This window comes from Coregonus lavaretus (genome assembly GCF_964263955.1).
Source record: "Coregonus lavaretus genome assembly, contig: HAP1_SCAFFOLD_1035, whole genome shotgun sequence".
In the NCBI taxonomy this organism is placed as follows: domain Eukaryota; kingdom Metazoa; phylum Chordata; class Actinopteri; order Salmoniformes; family Salmonidae; genus Coregonus; species Coregonus lavaretus.
The window spans coordinates 62568-87589 of record NW_028166796.1 but is presented as its reverse complement, the minus strand read 5'-3'; the positions used below and the strand labels follow the sequence as shown (position 1 = coordinate 87589).

General features: G+C 46.5%; 1 protein-coding gene across 3 annotated transcripts in view; it reads left to right on the top strand.

Annotated features, from left to right (window-relative positions):
* The window catches only part of abcd1 (ATP-binding cassette, sub-family D (ALD), member 1), a 47410-nt gene that overhangs the window by 18838 nt on the left and 3550 nt on the right, over positions 1 to 25022 (top strand). For 2 of the 3 annotated variants that reach the window (XM_084189555.1, XM_084189556.1), the window contains 4 exons: positions 1609 to 1703; positions 15094 to 15239; positions 17679 to 17909; positions 20052 to 20177. In XM_084189555.1, coding sequence (XP_084045681.1) covers positions 1609 to 1703; positions 15094 to 15239; positions 17679 to 17909; positions 20052 to 20177 — 598 coding nt within the window. Of the gene's footprint in view, positions 1 to 1608; positions 1704 to 1895; positions 2052 to 15093; positions 15240 to 17678; positions 17910 to 20051; positions 20178 to 25022 lie in introns of all 3 variants that reach the window. The other variant, XM_084189554.1, reaches the window with a different exon arrangement.

The window sequence follows — 25022 nt, the reverse complement described above, 5'->3', positions numbered from 1 at the left end:
ATGTTCACTGACAGGGATGTAAACACATTTGTGCACAACATTTGAGAGAAATAAGCTTTTTGTGCATATGGAACATTTCTGGTATCTTTTTTATTTCAGCTCATGAAACACGGGACCAACATGTTGCGTTTTTATATTTTTGTTCAGTGTATATCAATACTTTCCACCACCATTAGTCGCATAATTAACTTTATCGACCAACACATAAAGATCCCACTATGTTGAACGAACAAATTATCGGTCGGCATTTATAAAATTGTACCGAAACTTCCGGTTTCCATCACAGCTGTCGTCATTGTATTAACTGACTTTACTCATGTGGATGGAAACGTGGTATTCAAACTTTTTCAGCGGGAACTCCATATTTTTTTCCGGCATAAAAAAATATGACGACCTTAAAAATCGGTACATTTTGATTTTTACATCCACAAATGACCTTCAATTCATTTACATTTACATTGATCAAAATGAAAAGAAACCAATAAATAAATGTCTCAATAAAATTGTATTTTTTAAATGATCTTTCTCAAACGTTTGTATATTGTCCCGTATTATTAATCTGTACTCTTAATTTTTTTCCAAGTGGGAACTGAACCACTCACTAGGCTATTCTCTTAGACCTCTCAGCCAATCAACACTCTCCTATTAGGGTGTACCGACAAATGTTAATACACACCATCGTTGTTAATACACACCATCGTTGTTAATACACACCATCGTTGTTAATACACACCATCGTTTTTAATACACACCATCGTTGTTAATACACACCATCGTTGTTATTACACACCATCGTTGTTAATACACACCATCGTTGTTATTACACACCATCGTTGTTAATACACACCATCGTTGTCATTACACACCATCGTTGTTATTACACACCATCGTTGTTATTACACAAACATTTTTACTGGCACTGAAACCCACTGAACCTATGTTGGTGTGTGCTGTGTTCACCACTCTTCCCTTTTGGGTGTGTCCTCAAATGTTATTACACCAGCTTATTACAGTGTTATTACACCAGCTTATTAGTGTTATTACACCGGTTTATTAGTGTTATTACACCGGCTTATTAGTGTTATTACACCGGCTTATTACAGTGTTATTACACCGGCTTATTACAGTGTTATTACACCGGCTTATTAGTGTTATTACACCGGCTTATTAGTGTTATTACACCGGCTTATTACAGTGTTATTACACCGGCTTATTACAGTGTTATTACACCGGCTTATTACAGTATTATTACACCGGCTTATTACAGTATTATTACACCGGCTTATTAGTATTATTACACCGGCTTATTACAGTATTATTACACCGGCTTATTAGTGTTATTACACCGGCTTATTAGTGTTATTACACCGGCTTATTACAGTGTTATTACACCGGCTTATTAGTGTTATTACACCGGCTTATTACAGTGTTATTACACCGGCTTATTACAGTATTATTACACCGGCTTATTACAGTATTATTACACCGGCTTATTAGTGTTATTACACCGGCTTATTACAGTGTTATGTCTAGAAATGGGTATACTGGTGCTGTATAATGTTGGCGTGCGTATTCTGGGTCCTGAACTGTCCCGTTGTGCGTGCGCAGGTCAGGTGATAGACGTGGAGAAGGGCATCAGCTGTGAGAACCTTCCCATCATCACACCGACAGGAGACGTTGTGGTGTCCAGCCTCAACATCAAGGTAACAGAGACCTTGTTTGGTGTCCGGCCTCAACATCAAGGTAACAGAGACGTTGTGGTGTCCAGCCTCAACATCAAGGTAACAGAGACGTTGTGGTGTCCGGCCTCAACATCAAGGTAACAGAGACGTTGTGGTGTCCGGCCTCAACATCAAGGTAACAGAGACGTTGTGGTGTCCGGCCTCAACATCAAGGTAACAGGAGACGTTGTGGTGTCCAGCCTCAACATCAAGGTAACAGGAGACGTTGTGGTGTCCGGCCTCAACATCAAGGTAACAGGAGACGTTGTGGTGTCCAGCTTCAACATCAAGGTAACAGGAGACGTTGTGGTGTCCAGCCTCAACATCAAGGTAACACACAGACACCTCAGGGGTATCATATGAAGCAAGCTCCATCAACATAACTTTAGCAAGTTAGATCTATTCAAGAGTTTTCTAACGCTAACCAGCTAGCAGTTAGCTTCACATTCCAGCTCAGGCTTCATCTGTACTACGACGGTGGATACTGTTCGTCCACGTGCATGTCGCACGTGACACGGTCGAACACAGAACTCTTAGTTGAGACGATGCTGAAACATCAATCCGTGGGCGAGTTAGTGCCACGTTTTTCATTTGTGCCAAATAGTTATTTGCAAATTCATCAGGCGGTGGTGTGAAATAGTCTTTTAGAAGATCCATCTTTATTGTATTACTTATCGATAATGCAGTCTTTGGTGTGCTTTACAATGCACCGTTTTTCCTCCACTCCTATCGATTTTAAAATGTTAGTCATACAAGTTTTATTAACTTTCAAAGGCATCATGTCATTACCAAATGTGTAATGTGATAGGTGTTCTAAAACATTTGATTAATCAAATATCTAAAGAGCGACTGCCCCTAAAGACCTATGTGGCATCTATGAGTCACACATTTTTATTCCAGTGTCAAAATTGACTTCAAAGTGTAAAAAGGATCATTCTGGTCAGTCATTCTCGTCTAAAACAGAGTTTGGAACCGAAGTGTGTCGAAACGACTAAATCAAGGTTGGGTTTTGATTTCGACAATGCGCTCTCTACCGCGGGATAACCAGCTGCGGTGATTTGTATCTATCCACTCGTATGGCCCAGCGGCCCAGAAGCCCAGAAGCCCAGTGGCCCAGCGGCCCAGCGGCCCAGAATCCTAGTGGGAACCGCAGCGCAGCACTGTTTACATTAGACAACACATTTCTTTACTTTAGAAATACTGCACCAAACCTCTTTTTAGCTAGATGTAAAATTACACGACTAAAAGCTCCTCCGCAAGAACGTCAACTCAATAAATCTGTAATTTTTTTTATTTATCTTAGATTCATTCTGACTATTTTGAGGAAGTGATTACTATGGTGTCTCATGGGGGACAAACATCAGTAACTGCTATATCGAATCACACCCCCAAGACAAATCTAATTTGGCTTCAGTCATGGCCGCCAGCATTTTTTTGATGAGCTAGCCAAAAAAAAACAGGCCAAATCAGGAAGTGTAGTCGCTCTTTAATCAGCTGTCTTCCTCAAATGAAGGGGATGATGACAATCTTTGCGAGAGGGAGGAAATCTGATTTCACTGGTCCTCAACTCGCAGCTCCGTCATTTAATTCAGGGTAAGTGGAGTTATCCGTGAGTTAGCCTGCCAAACAGCAGGTTAGATCTGAAGGATTTGTTGCCGTTATAAACTTACCTGGCTAAAAGGTGAGCCACCTTTTTTTTATAGTACTGGTTATCCCCAGTTGAACGCAGAGTTGGCCAAAGTTACCTGGCTAACTCCTGAAATGTGTTTCAAAGTGTAGGACTCAGACGGAGACGAGGTGGTCTCCAGCCTCAACATCAAGGTAAACAATCAAACACACCTCTGTCAAGTGTTTTCCATAGCTACCATTGGATAGGCGGGAGGTGTGTGTCCTGGGTTCTGAACTCTAATGTTGTGTGGCCCTCAAGGACGTTTGCACCCACGCTTTAAACTCTGGGGTAACTTCAAAAAGTGTATTTGTAGCTGTCCTGAGAACATTCAACTGCTGAATTTTATTACAGCTCAATTAACGCAAATAACATCCTGTAGTGCAAAACATGCTAAGGTGACAAATATGCAGATCTCAGCATGTCCAACACAACATAATGTTGGACATGCATGGGAGTAGTGGTCAGCCAGGGAAACAACAGATGTATGGGAGTAGTGGTCAGGCAGGAAAACAACAGATGCATGGGAGTAGTGGTCAGGCAGGGAAACAACAGATGCATGGGAGTAGTGGTCAGGCAGGAAAACGCAACACGGTTGCGTAGGAGAATTTAGCGAAGTGGGGGCTAAACAGACCGGCAAACAGACAACAAAGTCCAACTCTTCACATCATAATATCTGCTACTTAGCAGACATTTTTGTTATCCAAAGCATTTATAGTATGTGATCCCTGCGGGAATTGAACCCACAACCTTGGCGTTGCTAGTGCCACGCTCTTACCATTGGAGCCACTGAAGGCCAATCAGATGAATCCTTCCTCCTGGATTTAAACGCTGTCTCTTTTTAACTAAAGGAGCTTTCTAGTCCCGCTAGCAGCAGCCTTAATCTGGGATTGGGAAACGGGCCCTTTAATCTGTGATTGGGAAACAAGCCCTTTAATCTGGGATTGGGAAACAAGCCGGGATAAAATATCAAATCAATTTTTCAAGAGTCCTGGTCCAACCAAGACGGCAACAGGGGGAACAATGTTTTCGGACAAATATCAACCATAACAATTTAGACACAGCATCAAGACATTTATAGACGTAGACGCATACAGGACCGGTCAAAAGTTTGGACACACCTACTCATTCCAGGGTTTTTCTTAATTTTTACTATTTTCTACATTGTATATTAAAGTGAAGACATCAAAACTATGAAATAACACATATGGAATCATGTAGTAACCAAAAAAGTTTTAAACAAATCAAAATATATTTGATATTCACCCTTTGCCTTGATGACCGCTTTGCACTCTCTTGGCATTCTCTCAACCAGCTTCCTGAGGTAGTCACCTGGAATGCATTTCAATTAACAGGTGTGCCTTGTTAAAAGTTAATTTGTGGAATTGCTTTACCTAATCCACCCTGTATAAGGTGGTATACAGAAGATAGCCCTATTTGGTAAAAGACCAAGTCCATAATATGGCAAGAACAGCTCAAATAAGCAAAGAGAAACGACAGTCCATCATTACTTTAAGACATGAAGAGCTTTGAAAGTTTCTTCAAGTGCAGTCGCAAAAACCATCAAGCGCTATGATGAAACTGGCTCTCATGAGGACCGCCACAGGAAAGGAAGACCCAGAGTTACCTCTGCTGCAGAGGATAAGTTCATTAGAGTTACCAGCCTCAGAAATTGCAGCCCAAATAAATGCTTCACAGACTTCAAGTAACAGAGACATCTCAACATCAACTGTTTTGAGGAGACTGCAGCAATTCGACCATGAAGGCCTGATTCATGCAAAGAAACCACTACTAAAGGACACCAATAATAAGAAGAGACTTGCTTGGGCCAAGAAACACGAGCAATGAACATTAGACTGGTGGAAATCTGTCCTTTGGTCAGATGAGTCCAAAGTTGAGATTTTTGGTTCCAACCGCTGTGTCTTTGTGAGACGCGAGTAGGTGAACGGATGATCTCCGCATGTGTGGTTCCCACCCTGAAGCATGGAGGAGGAGGTGTGATGGTGTGGGGGTGCTTTTCTGGTGACACTGTGATTTATTTAGAATTCAAGGAACACTTAACCAGCATGGCTACCACAGCATTCTGCAGCGATACGCCATCCCATAGGGTTTGGGCTTAGTGGGACTATCATTTGTTTTTCAACAGGACAATGACCCAACACACCTCCAGTCTGTGTAATGGCTATCTAACCAAGAAGGAAAGTGATGGAGTGCTGCATCAGATGACCTGGCCTCCACAATCCCCCGACCTCAACCCAATTGAGAAAAGCAGCCAACAAGTGCTCAGCATATGTGGGAACTCCTTCAAGACTGTTGGAAAAGCGTTCCAGGTGAAGCTGGTTGAGAGAATGCCAAGAGTGTGCAAAGCTGTCATCAAGGCAAAGGGTGGCTATTTGAAGAATCTCAAATCTCAAATATATATATATACTTTTTTGGTTACTACATGATTCCATGTGTGTTATTTCATAGTTTTGATGTCTTCACTATTATTCTACAATGTAGAAAATAGTAAAAATAAAGAAAAAACCCTGGAATGAGTAGGTGTCCAAACTTTTAACTGGTACTGTACATTTTAATTACAGAAAACATACTATTCCGAATGACGATCAACCAAACTTTTAAACTCCTCCTGGAGTTTCAAACTGGTCTGAAGAGAATTCCAAGACCACTGAGCTGAATAACTGAAATCCTTTTTTTCCCCTGATCCGTTGTGTGGGAGTCGGACTGCTTATTTTCTGACCTTATGAAAGAACAGAGAAACATTTTATGAATGTGTTCTGTTTGTAACGCACGGTGGTTATCGTGAAGAGTAGTTATGTTATCTGGAGACACGTCCTGTTCTAGATAGGACTGCTTCAGCTGCTGCCACATTTTTCTGTGTCCTTGCCTGGCCTCGTGTCTGACACAGTGATAACAGCAGCTGCATACATACCATTTAGGGTCACTACCAAATGGCACCCTATTCCCTATATAGTGCACTGCTTTTGACCGGGACCCATATGGCTCTGGTCTAAAGTAGCGCACTATGAAGGGAATAGAGTGGCATTTGGGACGCGACCCCCAGAGACAGAACACCGTGATCCCTTTTTATTCCCCCATGTGGTTTATGTTGCAACCCTGACCGAGAACCTGGGGTTAGGATTGTTAGTATAAACCACATGGGACCGTCGTGCTGAGGCTTCACTTATTTTAGTTATTGAGCAACATCATTCTTTGATCCCTAGCACCTGCTTTAAAACACTGAATGCGTCCCAAAATGGCACCCTATTCCCTATATAGTGCACTACTTTTGACCAGGGTCCTATGGGACAAAAGTAGTGCAGGGGTCCTGGTCAAAAGTAGTGCACTATATAGGGAATAAGGTGCCATTTGGGACAAACTGTGCGTAGTAGGTAATCCATTCCTCCATGGGAATACATGTGATGAGGTCCTCGGCAACATCCCTCCGCTAGCTAACTGGTTCAACTATACAAAACATTATTAACATGGGAAGCATTGGAGGCAACATGGGCCAACATCCCTGTGTAAAGCTTTTAACATCTTGTCCATGCCCTGATGAATTGAGGCTGTTCTGAGGGCAAAAAGGGGGTGCAACTCAATATTAGGAAGGTGTTCTTAATGTTCTGTACACTCATGCCATTTAGTATCAACTCATAACAGTTCAATTTAGTTAATTCCTCTGCCACAACGCTAAGCACTGCTGCTTTTAACCAAAGCATCACCGCCTGGTATGGCAACTGCTCGGCCTCCAACCGCAAGGCACTACAGAGGGTAGTGCGTACGGCCCAGTACATCACTGGGGCAAAGCTTCCTGCCATCCCTGACCTCTATACCAGGCGGAGTCAGAGGAAGGCCCTGAGAATTGTCAAAGACTCCAGCCACCCAAGTCATAGACTGTTCTCTCTGCTACCGCACGGCAAGCGGTACCGGAGCACCAAGTCTAGGTCCAAAAGGCTTCTTAACAGCTTCTACCCCCAAGCCATAAGACTCCTGAACAGCTAATCATGGCTACCCGGACTATTTGCACTGCCCCCCCCACCCCACCCCCCTCTTTTACGCTGCTGCTACTCTGTTAATTATTTATGCATAGTCACTTTAACTCTACCCACATGTACATACAGTTGAAGTCAGAAGTTTACATACACTCAGGTTGGAGTCATTAAAACTCGTTTTTCAACCACTCCACAAATGTCTTGTTAACAAACTATAGTTTTGGTTAAGTCGGTTAGGACATCTACTTTGTGCATGACACAAGTAATTTTTCCAACTGTTGCATGTGGCAAATAAAATTTGATTTGAAGTTAATTTCTAATCTGTCACACGGACCAATGCAATATTGTAGATACTACATTTACCTTCTTTTTGTGGGTGTTGTGGCCTCGTCTCCTTGGTGACGTAGACGACCACATACAGTGGCTTGCGAAAGTATTCACCCCCCCCCTTGGCATTTTTCCTATTTTGTTGCCTTACAACCTGGAATTAAAATGGATTTGTTGGGGGGTTTGTATCATTTGATTTACACAACATGCCTACCACTTTGAAGATGCAAAATAATTTTTTTTGTGAAACAAACAAGAAAGAAGACAAAAAAAAACAGAACTTGAGCGTGCATAACTAGATAACATCACTTAGATTGCACACAAGTGGACTTTATTTCACTAATTATGTGACTTCTGAAGGTAATTGGTTGCACCAGATCTTATTTAGGAGCTTCATAGCAAAGGGGGTGAATACATATGCACGCACCACTTTTCCGTTATTTATTTTTTTGAAATTTTTGAAACAAGTTATTTTTTTTCATTTCACTATTTTGTGTATGTCCATTACATGAAATCCAAATAAAAATCCAATTTAAATTACAGGTTGTAATGCAACAAAATAGGAAAAACGGCAAGGGGGATGAATACTTTTGCAAGGCACTGTAATACTCTTTAGAGATTAGAGCAAAATGGTACCGTTCATCAGTGGAGCAGCAGCCTCTCTCTCTAATACAGACATTCATCAGAACAGTGGAGCAGCATCCTCTCTCTCTAATACAGACATTCATCAGAACAGAGGAGCAGCATCCTCTCTCTCTAATACAGACATTCATCAGAACAGTGGAGCAGCATCCTCTCTCTCTAATACAGACATTCATCAGAACAGTGGAGCAGCATCCTCTCTCTCTAATACAGACATTCATCAGTGGAGCAGCATCCTCTCTCTCTAATACAGACATTCATCAGAACAGTGGAGCAGCATCCTCTCTCTAATACAGACATTCATCAGAACAGTGGAGCAGCATCCTCTCTCTCTAATACAGACATTCATCAGAACAGTGGAGCAGCAGCCTCTCTCTCTAATACAGACATTCATCAGAACAGTGGAGCAGCATCCTCTCTCTCTAATACAGACATTCATCAGAACAGTGGAGCAGCATCCTCTCTCTCTAATACAGACATTCATCAGAACAGTGGAGCAGCATCCTCTCTCTCTAATACAGACATTCATCAGAACAGTGGAGCAGCATCCTCTCTCTCTAATACAGACATTCATCAGTGGAGCAGCATCCTCTCTCTCTAATACAGACATTCATCAGAACAGTGGAGCAGCATCCTCTCTCTCTAATACAGACATTCATCAGAACAGTGGAGCAGCATCCTCTCTCTCTAATACAGACATTCATCAGTGGAGCAGCATCCTCTCTCTCTAATACAGACATTCATCAGAACAGTGGAGCAGCATCCTCTCTCTCTAATACAGACATTCATCAGAACAGTGGAGCAGCATCCTCTCTCTCTAATACAGACATTCATCAGAACAGAGGAGCAGCATCCTCTCTCTCTAATACAGACATTCATCAGAACAGAGGAGCAGCATCCTCTCTCTCTAATACAGACATTCATCAGAACAGTGGAGCAGCATCCTCTCTCTCTAATACAGACATTCATCAGAACAGAGGAGCAGCATCCTCTCTCTCTAATACAGACATTCATCAGAACAGTGGAGCAGCATCCTCTCTCTCTAATACAGACATTCATCAGAACAGTGGAGCAGCATCCTCTCTCTCTAATACAGACATTCATCAGAACAGTGGAGCAGCATCCTCTCTCTCTAATACAGACATTCATCAGAACAGAGGAGCAGCATCCTCTCTCTCTAATACAGACATTCATCAGAACAGTGGAGCAGCATCCTCTCTCTCTAATACAGACATTCATCAGAACAGAGGAGCAGCATCCTCTCTCTCTAATACAGACATTCATCAGAACAGTGGAGCAGCATCCTCTCTCTCTAATACAGACATTCATCAGAACAGAGGAGCATCATCCTCTCTCTCTAATACAGACATTCATCAGAACAGTGGAGCAGCATCCTCTCTCTCTAATACAGACATTCATCAGAACAGTGGAGCAGCATCCTCTCTCTCTAATACAGACATTCATCAGAACAGTGGAGCAGCATCCTCTCTCTAATACAGACATTCATCAGAACAGTGGAGCAGCATCCTCTCTCTAATACAGACATTCATCAGAACAGTGGAGCAGCAGCCTCTCTCTCTAATACAGACATTCATCAGAACAGTGGAGCAGCATCCTCTCTCTCTAATACAGACATTCATCAGAACAGTGGAGCAGCATCCTCTCTCTAATACAGACATTCATCAGAACAGTGGAGCAGCAGCCTCTCTCTCTAATACAGACATTCATCAGAACAGTGGAGCAGCATCCTCTCTCTCTAATACAGACATTCATCAGAACAGTGGAGCAGCATCCTCTCTCTCTAATACAGACATTCATCAGAACAGAGGAGCATCATCCTCTCTCTCTAATACAGACATTCATCAGAACAGTGGAGCAGCATCCTCTCTCTCTAATACAGACATTCATCAGAACAGTGGAGCAGCATCCTCTCTCTCTAATACAGACATTCATCAGAACAGTGGAGCAGCATCCTCTCTCTAATACAGACATTCATCAGAACAGTGGAGCAGCATCCTCTCTCTAATACAGACATTCATCAGAACAGTGGAGCAGCAGCCTCTCTCTCTAATACAGACATTCATCAGAACAGTGGAGCAGCATCCTCTCTCTCTAATACAGCCATTCATCAGAACAGTGGAGCAGCATCCTCTCTCTCTAATACAGACATTCATCAGAACAGTTCCTTGATTACTACAAAACTATGGCATTTAGGAAATTAGCATTTTTCTGTATCGTGTGAGTGGGGATCATGGTGTGGGTGCCCCCACACAGTAAGCCCCTGTTTAAAGTATCCTTTCATGATCAATTCATGTTTCAACCAGGATGAATGGGTCATCAGTGGCTAGTTCCATTCTGTTATCCACACACACACACACACACACACACACACACACACACACACACACACACAGCAGTACCATAGCATGATCCCCTTTGTGAAACAACGTGCTGTTTTAGCTAGCTCCATTCCTGCTCCCTACAGTGTGTTGGAGGGAGCCTGAGGTAGTAGGCCCTGTGGGGACCTTGGCCCTGATCATTGGAGGGAGCCTGAGGTAGTAGGCCCTGTGGGGACCTTGGCCCTGATCATTGGAGGGAGCCTGAGGTAGTAGGCCCTGTGGGGACCTTGGCCCTGATCATTGGAGGGAGCCTGAGGTAGTAGGCCCTGTGGGGACCTGAGGTAGTAGGCCCTGTGGGGACCTTGGCTCTGATCATTGGCTGTTTTTAGTGTGCTACTCTGTAGTGGTCCTCTGTAGCTCAGCTGGTAGAGCACGGCGCTTGTAACGCCAGGGTAGTGGGTTCGATCCCCGGGACCACCCATACGTAAAAATGTATGCACGCATGACTGTAAGTCGCTTTGGATAAAAGCGTCTGCTAAATGGCTTATTATTATTATTATTATTATTATTATTATTATTATTAGTGTGCACTCACATAACTTACCCCCCCCCCCCCCATCTCTCTCTCTCCATTCCCCCCCTCCCCATCTCTCTCTCTCCATTTCCCCCCTCCCCATCTCTCTCTCTCTCTCTCTCCATTCCCCCCTCCCCATGTCTCTCTCTCCATTCCCCCCTCCCCATCTCTCTCTCTCTCTCTCCATTCCCCCCCTCCCCATGTCTCTCTCTCCATTCCCCCCTCCCCATCTCTCTCTCTCTCTCTCTCCATTCCCCCCTCCCCATCTCTCTCTCTCTCCATTCCCCCCTCCCCATCTCTCTCTCTCTCTCCATTCCCCCCTCCCCATCTCTCTCTCTCTCTCTCTCTCTCCATTCCCCCCCTCCCCATCTATCTCTCTCTCCATTCCCCCCTCCCCATCTCTCTCTCTCCATTCCCCCCCTCCCCATCTCTCTCTCTCTCTCCATTCCCCCCCTCCCCATCTCTCTCTCTCTCCATTCCCCCCCTCCCCCATCTCTCTCTCTCTCCATTCCCCCCCTCCCCATCTCTCTCTCTCTCTCCATTCCCCCCCTCCCCATCTCTCTCTCTCCATTCCCCCCCTCCCACCTCTCTCTCTCTCTCTCTCCATTCCCCCCCTCCCCATCTCTCTCTCTCTCTCCATTCCCCCCCTCCCCATCTCTCTCTCTCCATTCCCCCCCTCCCCATCTCTCTCTCTCTCTCCATTCCCCCCTCCCCATCTCTCTCTCTCTCCATTCCCCCCTCCCCATCTCTCTCTCTCTCTCTCTCCATTCCCCCCTCCCCATCTCTCTCTCTCTCTCCATTCCCCCCCTCCACCATCTCTCTCTCTCTCCATTCCCCCCCTCCCCATCTCTCTCTCTCTCTCCATTCCCCCCCTCCCCATCTCTCTCTCTCTCTCTCTCCATTCCCCCCTCCCCATCTCTCTCTCTCTCTCCATTCCCCCCCTCCCCATCTCTCTCTCTCTCTCTCCATTCCCCCCCTCCCCATCTCTCTCTCTCTCCATTCCCCCCTCCCCATCTCTCTCTCTCTCCATTCCCCCCTCCCCATCTCTCTCTCTCTCTCCATTCCCACCCTCCCCATCTCTCTCTCTCTCCATTCCCCCCCTCCCCATCTCTCTCTCTCCATTCCCCCCTCCCCATCTCTCTCTCTCCATCCCCCCCTCCCCATCTCTCTCTCTCTCCATTTCCCCCCTCCCCATCTCTCTCTCTCTCTCTCTCTCTCTCCATTCCCCCCTCCCCATCTCTCTCTCTCCATTCCCCCCCTCCCCATCTCTCTCTCTCTCTATTCCCCCCTCCCCATCTCTCTCTCTCTCCATTTCCCCCCTCCCCATCTCTCTCTCCATTCCCCCCCTCCCCATCTCCATTCCCCCCTCCCCATCTCTCTCTCTCTCTCTCTCTCTCTCCATTCCCCCCCCTCCCCATCTCTCTCTCTCTCCATTCCCCCCCTCCCCCATCTCTCTCTCTCCATTCCCCCCTCACCCATCTCTCTCTCACCATTCCCCCCTCCCCATCTCTCTCTCTCTCTCTCTCTATTCCCCCCTCCCCATCTCTCTCTCTCTCTCTCCATCCCCCCCTCCCCATCTCTCTCTCTCTCTCTCCATCCCCCCCTCCCCATCTCTCTCTCTCTCTCTATTCCCCCCTCCCCATCTCTCTCTCTCTCTCTCTATTCCCCCCTCCCCATCTCTCTCTCTCTCTCTCCATCCCCCCCCTCCCCATCTCTCTCTCTCTCTCTCTCCATTCCCCCCCTCCCCATCTCTCTCTCTCTCTCTCTCCATTCCCCCCTCCCCATCTCTCTCTCTCTCTCTCCATTCCCCCCTCCCCATCTCTCTCTCTCCATTCCCCCCTCCCCATCTCTCTCTCTCTCCATTCCCCCCTCCCCATCTCTCTCTCTCTCTCTCCATTCCCCCCTCCCCATCTCTCTCTCTCTCTCCATTCCCCCCTCCCCATCTCTCTCTCTCTCTCCATTCCCCCCTCCCCATCTCTCTCTCTCTCCATTCCCCCCTCCCCATCTCGCTCTCTCTCTCTCCATTCCCCCCTCCCCATCTCGCTCTCTCTCTCTCCATCCCCCCCTCCCCATCTCTCTCTCTCTCTCTCCATCCCCCCCTCCCCATCTCTCTCTCTCTCCTCCATTCCCCCCCTCCCCATCTCTCTCTCTCTCTCCATTCCCCCCTCCCCATCTCTCTCTCTCTATTCCCCCCTCCCCATCTCTCTCTCTCCATTCCCCCCTCCCCATCTCTCTCTCTCTCTTCCATTCCCCCCCTCCCCATCTCTCTCTCTCTCTCCATCCCCCCCTCCCCATCTCTCTCTCTCTATTCCCCCCCTCCCCATCTCTCTCTCTCTCCATTCCCCCCCTCCCCATCTCTCTCTCTCCATTCCCCCCTCCCCATCTCTCTCTCTCCATTCCCCCCTCCCCATCTCTCTCTCTCTATTCCCCCCTCCCCATCTCTCTCTCTCTATTCCCCCCTCCCCATCTCTCTCTCTCTCTCTCTATTCCCCCCTCCCCATCTCTCTCTCTCTCTCTCCATCCCCCCCTCCCCATCTCTCTCTCTCTCTCTCTCCATTCCCCCCCTCCCCATCTCTCTCTCTCTCTCTCTCCATTCCCCCCTCCCCATCTCTCTCTCTCTCTCTCCATTCCCCCCTCCCCATCTCTCTCTCTCTCCATTCCCCCCTCCCCATCTCTCTCTCTCTCCATTCCCCCCTCCCCATCTCTCTCTCTCTCTCTCCATTCCCCCCTCCCCATCTCTCTCTCTCTCTCCATTCCCCCCTCCCCATCTCTCTCTCTCTCTCCATTCCCCCCTCCCCATCTCTCTCTCTCTCTCCATTCCCCCCTCCCCATCTCTCTCTCTCTCCATTCCCCCCTCCCCATCTCGCTCTCTCTCTCTCCATTCCCCCCCTCCCCATCTCGCTCTCTCTCTCTCCATTCCCCCCTCCCCATCTCGCTCTCTCTCTCTCCATTCCCCCCTCCCCATCTCGCTCTCTCTCTCCATCCCCCCCTCCCCATCTCTCTCTCTCTCTCCATTCCCCCCCTCCCCATCTCTCTCTCTCTCCATTCCCCCCTCCCCATCTCTCTCTCTCCATTCCCCCCCTCCCCATCTCTCTCTCTCTATTCCCCCCTCCCCATCTCTCTCTCTCCATTCCCCCCTCCCCATCTCTCTCTCTCTCTCCATCCCCCCTCCCCATCTCTCTCTCTCTCTCCATTCCCCCCTCCCCATCTCTCTCTCTCTCCATTCCCCCCTCCCCATCTCTCTCTCTCTCCATTCCCCCCTCCCCATCTCGCTCTCTCTCTCTCTCCATTCCCCCCTCCCCATCTCTCTCTCTCTCCATTCCCCCCTCCCCATCTCTCTCTTTCTCTCTCTCTCCATCCCCCCCTCCCCATCTCTCTCTTTCTCTCTCTCTCCATTCCCCCCTCCCCATCTCTCTCTCTCTCTCTCCATTCCCCCCTCCCCATCTCTCTCTCTTTCTCCATTCCCCCCTCCCCATCTCTCTCTCTCTCCATCCCCCCCTCCCCATCTCTCTCTCTCTCTCCATTCCCCCCTCCCCATCTCTCTCTCTCTCCATTCCCCCCTCCCCATCTCTCTCTCTCTCTCTCCATTTCCCCCCTCCCCATCTCTCTCTCTCTCTCCATTTCCCCCCTCCCCATCTCTCTCTCGCCCTCTCTCCCTTCCCCCCCCCGCTCTCTCTCCCTCCCCCCCCTCTCTCCCTCCCCCGCCCTCTCTCCCTCGTCGCCCTCTCCCCCCCCCCCCTCTCCCTCTCTCCCTTCCCCCCCTCTCTCCCTTCCTCTCTCCCTCCCCCCGCTCTCTCCTCCCTCTCCTTCCTCTCTCTTCTCTTTCCCCCAGGTGGAGGAAGGGATGCACCTGTTAATAACAGGTCCTAACGGCTGTGGGAAGAGTTCTCTGTTCAGGATCCTCAGCGGGCTGTGGCCAGTCTATGGAGGGTTGCTTTACAAACCACCACCCCAAAACATGTTCTACATACCACAGAGGTTAGTACACACACACACACACACACACCTCAGAGGTTAGTACACACACACACACACCTCAGAGGTCAGTACACACACACACACACACACACACCTCAGAGGTCAGTACACACACACACACCTCAGAGGTCAGTACACACACACACACACACACACACACCTCAGAGGTCAGTACACACACACACACACACACACACACCTCAGAGGTGAGTACACACACACACACACACACACACACACACACACACACCTCAGAGGTTAGTACACACACACACACCTCAGAGGTCAGTACACACACACACACACACACACACCTCAGAGGTCAGTACACACACACACACACACACACACACACACACACACACCTCAGAGGTTAGTACACACACACACAAAACACACACACACCTCAGAGGTGAGTACACACACACACACACACACACACACACACACACACCTCAGAGGTTAGTACACACACACACACCTCAGAGGTCAGTACACACACACACACCTCAGAGGTCAGTACACACACACACACACACACACACCTCAGAGGTCAGTACACACACACACACACACACACACACACACACACACACACACACCTCAGAGGTTAGTACACACACACACACACACCTCAGAGGTCAGTACACACATACCTCAGTGTTCTATGGAGCTAAAGTCTCTAATGCAATTGCTTGGGGTGTTTTTAAAAACAAGTCTTCAGGTCTCTGATAACTGATCAATGTAGCGTGGTTCACCAAACCGCCCCCCATTTACACAGGCGTGACATTGACCAATAGGAGTTGACCAGGCAGCACTAAAGCCTTGCAGGCCTTAAATCTGTTTTGGAATACTGACTATCCAAACCAGGGACCAGACCCGGGACAGAATATCTTCTCTGAAGATATAGCTAGGTTTTACTCTTTATTTCTAAGCTTTAGAGTAGTTTCTGGCTTCCCAAACAAAGTTTGTCATAAAATGGCGCTTCTTCTACAAGGCTTGCTTGAGATTGCAAGGTGCGCAGTTGACCGTCTTTTTAGTTTCCGGTCTGACGTTGTCGACTGGAAGATCACCAGCACGCTTTACTACAACATGCATGTCGGATTCCCACATGCATGTCGGATTCCCACCTGTTGGTTAGTTTGTGTTTTCCCCGTAGGCGGACACTTCTCACCAAGACTCAGTCGCCAACATCTAGGGTGGAATTGTTAACGCGCTTGTCTAATCTTGCCTGGTTCCTTTCTGCTGCTTTCTCCCAGGTGGGATTTCAGATTTTGCACAAACTGAGTGCGATTTCTGACTTTTGCAGGGTAAACCAAAGGCTAGATCAACGGGCAGCCTTGGTTGTCTTCTGAACATGAATCCGGTTACTTTATTAGTGGTAGAAATTGTAGGCGTGAACGAATGGCTTGACGAAATCACGCTAGTGTTTTTGTCTTGTGCTTCTAACGTACCTAGCATATTTAGCAACGTCCTGCTAAATCGTTCAACTGGTTTGCCCGTTGGGTGGTACGGCGTTGTTCTCACCTTCTGGATTCCTTCCAGTTCATAGAGTTATTTTGAATGTACGTGATTTGAAATCTGGGCCTTGATCACTTTAAATGTTCCATTATCCCATAATGGTCAATGAAGTGATCCCACAGACATTTTGCGACTGTGCAGGCTTTCTGGTTGGCGGTAGGGATGGCCACTGCATACTTAGTGAAATGATCAGTGATTACCAGGATGTCCTTCGTATTGCTCTTATCTGTTTCCAGAGGGGAAAAAGTCCATGTCCGGGGGGGTGGGGGGGAGTCCGGGGGCAGGAGGAGACGAGGGGGATGGGGGGTGGGGGGAGTCCGGGGGCAGAAGGAGACGGGGGGGATGGGGGGAGTGCCTGTCTCCTCTCCTGTAGGCTGTCTCATCGTTGTTGGTAATCAGATGTACTACTGTCGCTGGTCTGCACGTGCTCTAAGGGCGTGGCTAGGGATACCGTCTGGTCCGGCGGCCTTGCGAGGGTTAACACGCTTGAATGACTTGCATACGCCCTCCGTGGAGACCGTAAGATTAGCACCTTCCACCTCCTAATACACTGAACAAAAATAGAAACGCAACACGCAATAATTTCAAAGATTTGACTGAGTTACAAAGCATTAAACAAAGCATGTGTGTCCATGTATGCTGATGATTCAACCATATACACATCAGGCAACCACAGCTAATGAAGTCACTGAAACCCTTAACAAAGAGTTGCTGTCTGTTTTGGAATGGGTGGCCACTAATAAACTGGTCCTGAACATCTCTAAAACTAAGAGCACTGTATTATTTCAAGAAAAAATTACAGATTTTGAAAAAAAAATCTGATTTGATTAACTTCAAACTGCCAATGTGAACAAGGATTAACAGATCTGGCTAGGTGTGCTTTTATATAGCTGATCTTAATGTTTGTTTCATGTACAGGCCGTACATGTCAGTGGGCACCCTGCGAGACCAGGTGATCTACCCAGACAACGAGACCGAGATGGAGGAGAGAGGATTCACCGACCAGCAGCTAGAGGGGATCCTCGGAACGGTCAACCTGGTCTACATCCTGGAGAGAGAGGGAGGGTGGAGTGCAGAAAGCGACTGGAAGGATGTGTTGTCAGGAGGAGAGAAACAGAGGCTGGGGATGGCAAGGATGTTTTACCACAGGTACGTCCCGACTGGTAGAGAACGCAGTCTGGATGTTTCTACCACAGGTACGTTCCGACTGGTAGAGAACGCAGTCTGGATGTTTCTACCACAGGTACGTTCCGACTGGTAGAGAACGCAGTCTGGATGTTTCTACCACAGGTACGTTCCGACTGGTAGAGAACGCAGGCTGGATGTTTCTACCACAGGTACGTCCCGACTGGTAGAGAACGCAGTCTGGATGTTTCTACCACAGGTACAGTGAGGGGGGGAAAAAAAGTATTTGATCCCCTGCTGATTTTGTACGTTTGCCCACTGACAAAGACATGATCAGTCTATAATTTTAATGGTAGGTTTATTTGAACAGTGAGAGACAGAATAACAACAAAAAAATCCTGAAAAACTCATGTCAAAAATGTTATACATTGATTTGCATTTTAATGAGGGAAATAAGTATTTGACCCCTCTGCAAAACATGACTTAGTACTTGGTGGCAAAACCCTTGTTGGCAATCACAGAGGTCAGACGTTTCTTGTAGTTGGCCACCAGGTTTGCACACATCTCAGGAGGGATTTTGTCCCACTCCTCTTTGCAGATCTTCTCCAAGTCATTAAGGTTTCGAGGCTGACGTTTGGCAACTCGAACCTTCAGCTCCCTCCACAGATTTTCTATGGGATTAAGGTCTGGAGACTGGCTAGGCCACTCCAGGACCTTAATGTGCTTCTTCTTGAGCCACTCCTTTGTTGCCTTGGCCGTGTGTTTTGGGTCATTGTCATGCTGGAATACCCATCCACGACCAATTTCCAATGCCCTGGCTGAGGGAAGGAGGTTCTCACCCAAGATTTGACGGTACATGGCCCCGTCCATCGTCCCTTTGATGCGGTGAAGTTGTCCTGTCCCCTTAGCAGAAAAACACCCCCAAAGCATAATGTTTCCACCTCCATGTTTGACGGTGGGGATGATGTTCTTGGGGTCATAGGCAGCATTCCTCCTCCTCCAAACACGGCGAGTTGAGTTGATGCCAAAGAGCTCGATTTTGGTCTCATCTGACCACAACACTTTCACCCAGTTCTCCTCTGAATTATTCAGATGTTCATTGGCAAACTTCAGACAGGCCTGTATATGTGCTTTCTTGAGCAGGGGGACCTTGCGGGCGCTGCAGGATTTCAGTCCTTCACGGCGTAGTGTGTTACCAATTGTTTTCTTGGTGACTATGGTCCCAGCTGCCTTGAGATCATTGACAAGATCCTCCTGTGTAGTTCTGGGCTGATTCCTCACCGTTCTCATGATCATTGCAACTCCACGAGGTGAGATCTTGCATGGAGCCCCAGGCCGAGGGAGATTGACAGTTATTTTGTGTTTCTTCCATTTGCGAATAATCACACCAACTGTTGTCACCTTCTCACCAAGCTGCTTGGCGATGGTCTTGTAGCCCATTCCAGCCTTGTGTAGGTCTACAATCTTGTCCCTGACATCCTTGGAGAGCTCTTTGGTCTTGGCCAAGGTGGAGAGTTTGGAATCTGATTGATTGATTTCTTCTATGGACAGGTGTCTTTTATACAGGTAACAAACTGAGATTAGGAGCACTCCCTTTAAGAGTGTGCTCCTAATCTCAGCTCGTTACCTGTATAAAAGACACCTGGGAGCCAGAAATCTTTCTGATTGAGAGGGGGTCAGATACTTATTTCCCTCATTAAAATGCAAATCAATTTATAACATTTTTGACATGTGTTTTTCTGGATTTTTGTTGTTGTTATTCTGTATCTCACTGTTCAAATAAACCTACCATTTAAAATTAGAGACTGATCATTTCTTTGTCAGTGGGCAAACTTACAAAAATCAGCAGGGGATCAAATACTTTTTTCCCCCTCACTGTACGTCCCGACTGGTAGAGAAGAGAATGCGGTCTGCATATATTGAGAAAAAAACATATGTTAAGGAAACACTTAGCCATAAAATAAACTGTCTTCATCACAAGGTTTGTGTAAGGATGTAAACTAAAACTATTATAATGAGCAGACAATCGGAGCTGCTACCGAGAGAGACTGTCTCAACATGATTTTAAAAAATCTAAATCATTATACCGTATCAGCTTTGAGAGGAATGGAAACAGGATCTGTGGATTTCCTGCTAATGCAGGGTGTTTTGTCTTGTCTTCCGAAGGCCTAAGTATGCCCTGCTTGATGAGTGCACCAGCGCTGTCAGCATCGACGTGGAGGGGAAGATCTTCCAGGCTGCAAAGGATGCTGGGATAGCACTGCTTTCCATAACCCACCGACCCTCCCTCTGGTCAGCACGCTTAACAATCAACCAATTTATTTATTTACATAGCCCTTTTTACAGATTCTATGTATGTGCATTTATTCGTTAATTTAACAATTCATTCCTGAAGGAAACTTGTTTTGTATGGGAACATAAATGAGATTAGATTTGTTTTCTGATCTAATCAATGTGCAAAAAAGATAAGACTTAGACTCCGTTTACACAGGCAGCCCAATTCTGATATTTTTTCATTAATTGGTCTTTGACCAATCAGATCAACTCTAAAAAAGATCTGAAATGGATGGTCAAAAGCAGGGGTTGGAATCAAAATAATTTCTCAATCGTTTCGTCCTGAATAGAACCATTTTTTTTTTTGGGGGGGGGGGGGGGGGTTCCGTTCCGTTCCGTTCCGTTCTGTTCCTACCTGGAAAATAAGGTTCTGAACCGGTTCGGACCAAAAAAGTTTCTTTTTAAGCCTCTGATTTACACTGAACAAAAATATAAAAGCAACATGCAACACTTGTATAGATTTTACTGAGTTACAGTTCATAGAAGGAAATCAGTCAATTGAAATAAATTCATTAGGCCCTGATCTATGGAGTTCACATGACTGGGAATACAGATATACATCTGTTGGTCACAGATACCTTTAACGAAAAAGGTAGGGGCGTGGATCAGAAAACCATTTGCCTCACGCAGCGCGACACATCTCCTTCACATAGAGTTGATCAGGCTGTTGATTGTGGCCTGTGGAATGTTGTCCCAGTCCTCTTCAATGGCTGTGCGAAGTTGCTGGATATTGGTGGGAACTGGAACACGCTGTCGTACACGTCGATCCAGAACATCCCAAACATGCTCAGTGGGTGACATGTCTGGTGAGTATTCAGGCCATGGAAGAACTGGGACATTTTCAGCTTCCAGGAATTGTGTACAGATCCTTGCGACATGGGGCCGTGCATTATCATGCTGAAACATGAGGTGATGGCGGCGGATGAATGGCACGACAATGGGCCTCAGGATCTCGTCACGGTATCTCTGTGCATTCAAATTACCATCAAAACGTTGACATCAGGAAACTGCTCGTCCACACGACACCATACACCCTGTCTGCCATCTGCTCGGTACAGTTGAAACCGGGGTTCATCCGGGAAGAGCCGACTTACCCTCCAGCGTGCCTGTGGGTATCAAAGGTGAGCATTTGCCCACTGAATTCGGTTACAACACCGAACTGCTGTCAGGTCAAGACCAGGGTGAGGACGACGAGCACCTATAGATGAGATTCCCTGAGACGTTTCTGACAGTTTGTGCAGAAATTATTTGTTTGTGCAAATCCAGTTTCATCAGCTGTCCGGGTGGCCGGACTCAGACGATCCCGCAGGTGAAGAAGCCGGATGTGGACTGGGGTGGTTATACGTGGTTTGCGGTCCCTCATTTTGAGACATCTGTGGCATTGTGTTCTGACAAAACTGCACATTTTAGAGTGGCCTTTTGTTGTCCCCCAGCACAAGGTGCACCTGTGTAAGGATCATGCTGTTTAATCAGCTTCTTGATATGCCACACCTGTCAGGTTGGATGGATTATCTTGGAAAAGGAAAAATGCTCACTAATAGGGATGTAAAAAATGTGTGCACAACATTTGAGAGAAATAAGCTTTTTGTGCGTATGGAACATTTCTGGGATCTTTTATTTCAGTTCATGAAACATGGGACCAACACCTTACATGTTGCGTTTATATTTTTGTTCAATATACTTTTTATTTATTTTTTACATTTAGCTCAACAAATTAAATTTACTAAACCAATTAGTGTGGATAGAGCAGCTTGCTGTGGAGCTGATAATTTATTTAATCTTTATAGGAAAGTCGTTAAGAGCTAATTCTATTTTGCCGTAACAGCATGGTTTAACCATAATGAAAGAGGCAGTCACAGTGTAGTTAATAAAAACAATGTGAAAAGTGATCACTATAGTATCCTTAACTAGCATGGAAAAGGTCAATCCATTCTTCTCTAATGAAACATCTCTCCCTAATTTCTGAATTGCGCTTGTAATGTCGTCCGTAGGCTACCGTAACCTGGGCTACAGTAACCTGGGCTACAGTAACCTGGGCTACCGTAACCTGGGCTACAGTAACCTGGGCTACAGTAACCTGGGCTACAGTAACCTGGGCTACAGTAACCTGGGCTACAGTAACCTGGGCTACCGTAACCTGGGCTACAGTAACCTTCAGAGGGGAGGGGCAGGTAGCCTACCCACACACACACACACACACAAACTCCCCCCCCACCCACTGGAATAAGTTTGATTGACAGAAAGGACTTTGCTAAGGCGCTTTGTAGCGATTTTTGTGGGACTGGGAAAAAAATGCCTGAAACGTAAAATGTTATTAACCGGTTCTCATGCTTTTAAAAATAACGGTTCTGTTCCTCAAATGTTGTTATTTTTCTGTTCTGTTCCCTGAACCAATCCCAACCCTTGGTCAAAAGACCAATTAGTGGAACAAAGGGGTGTATACACTAGGATCCAAATGGAATCCAATGAAAGGGACCTTTTTTGTGACTAATGAATACACCCCAGAATTGGGCTACCTGTGTAAAACGTAGCCTTTGAGAACCACCGGGTTGTAGATGTAGTTATATGCATCCTCCAGTAGGGGGCAGTGGTGATCTGAGAGTTCAGCCTCTGCGTCTTATGGAGGACAGTCGTGGTCAGAAGTTTTGAGAATGACACAAGTATTTGTCTTCACAAAGTTTGCTGCTTCAGTGTTTTTAGATATTTTTGTCAGATGTTACTATGGTATACTGAAGTATAATTACAATCATTCCATAAGTGTCAAAGGCTTTTATTGACAATTACATTAAGTTTATGCAAAGAGTCAATATTTGCAGTGTTGACCCTTCTTTTTCAAGACCTCTGCAATCCGCCCTGGCATGCTGTCAATTAACTTATATTTACATTTACGTCATTTAGCAGACGCTCTTATCCAGAGAGACTTACAAATTGGTGCATTCACCTTATAGCCAGTGGGATAACCACTTTACAATATGTATTTTTTATTTTATTTTTTTTTGGTGGGGTAAGGGAGGGTAGAAGGATTACTTTTATACTATCTCAGGTATTCCTTAAAGAGGTGGGGTTTCAAATGTCTCCGGAAGGTGGTGAGTGACTCCGCTGTCCTGGTGTCGTGAGGGAGCTTGTTCCACCATTGGGGTGCCAGAGCAGTGAACAGTTTTGACTGGGCTGAGCGGGAACTGTGCTTCCGTAGAGGAAGGGGAGCCAGCAGGCCAGAGGTGGATGAACGCAATGACCTCGTTTGGGTGTAGGGACTGATCAGAGCCTGAAGGTACGGAGGTGCCTTTCCCCTCACAGCTCCGTAGGCAAGCACCATGGTCTTGTAGCAGATGCAAGCTTCAACTGGAAGAACTTCTGGGCCACATCCTGACTGATGGCAGCCCATTCTTGCATAATCAATGCTTGGAGTTTGTCAGAATATGTGGGTTTTTGTTTGTCCACCCGCCTCTTGAGGATCGACCACAAGTTCTCAATGGGATTAAGGTCTGGGGAGTTTCCTGGCCATGGACCCAACATTTTGATGTTTTGTTCCCCGAGCCACTTAGTTATCACTTTTGCCTTATGGCAAGGTGCTCCATCATGCTGGAAAAGGCATTGTTCGTCACCAAACTGTTCTTGGATGGTTGGGAGAAGTTGCTCTCGGAGGATGTGTTGGTACCATTCTTTATTCATGGCTGTGTTCTTAGGCAAAATTGTGTGAGCCCACTCCCTTGGCTGAGAAGCAACCCCACACATGAATGGTCTCAGGATGCTTTACTGTTGGCATGACACAGGGCTGATGGTAGCGCTCACCTTGTCTTCTCCGGACAAGGTGTTTTCCGGATGCCCCAAACAATTGGAAAGGGGATTCATCAGAGAAAATGACTTTACCCCAGTCCTCAGCAGTCCAATCCCTGTACCTTTTGCAGAATATCAGTCTGTCCCTGCTGTTTTTCCTGGAGAGAAGTGGCTTCCTCGCTGCCCTTCTTGACACCAGGCCATCCTCCAAAAGTCTTTGCCTGACAGTGCGTGCAGATGCACTCACACCTGCCTGATGCCATTCCTGAGCAAGCTCTGCACTGGTGGTGCCTCGATCCCGCAGCTGAATCAACTTTAGGAGACGGTCCTGGCACTTGCTGGACTTTCTTGGGCACCCTGACGCCTTCTTCACAACAATTGAACCTCTCTCCTTGAAGTTCTTGATGATCCGATAAATGGTTGATTTAGGTGCAATCTTACTAGCAGCAATATCCTTGCCTGTGAAGCCCTTTTTGTGCAAAGCAATGATGACGGCACGTGTTTCCTTGCAGGTAACCATGGTTAACAGAGGAAGAACAATGGTTTCAAGCACCACCCTCCTTTTAAAGCTTCCAGTCACCACCCTCCTTTTTAAAGCTTCCAGTCTGTTATTCTAACTCAATCAGCATGACAGAGTGATCTCCAGCCTTGTCCTCGTCAACACTCTCACCTGTGTTAACGAGAGAATCACTGACATGATGTCAGCTGGTCCTTTTGTGGCAGGGCTGAAATGCAGTGGAAATGTTTTTGGGGGATTAAGTTCATTTTCATGGCAAAGAGGGACTTTGCAATTAATTGCAATTCATCTGATCACTCTTCATAACATTCTGGAGTATATGCAAATTGCCATCATCAAAACTGAGGCAGCAGACTTTGTGAAAATGTATATTTGTGTCATTCTCAAAACTTTTGACCACGACTGTAGGCCAGCCAGGAACAACCCCTACCCCATGTCACTTCATGTAGATCTGAAAGGATCAGTTCATATGTTTTGAATAATGAATCATTCCCCTATATAGCTCCTAT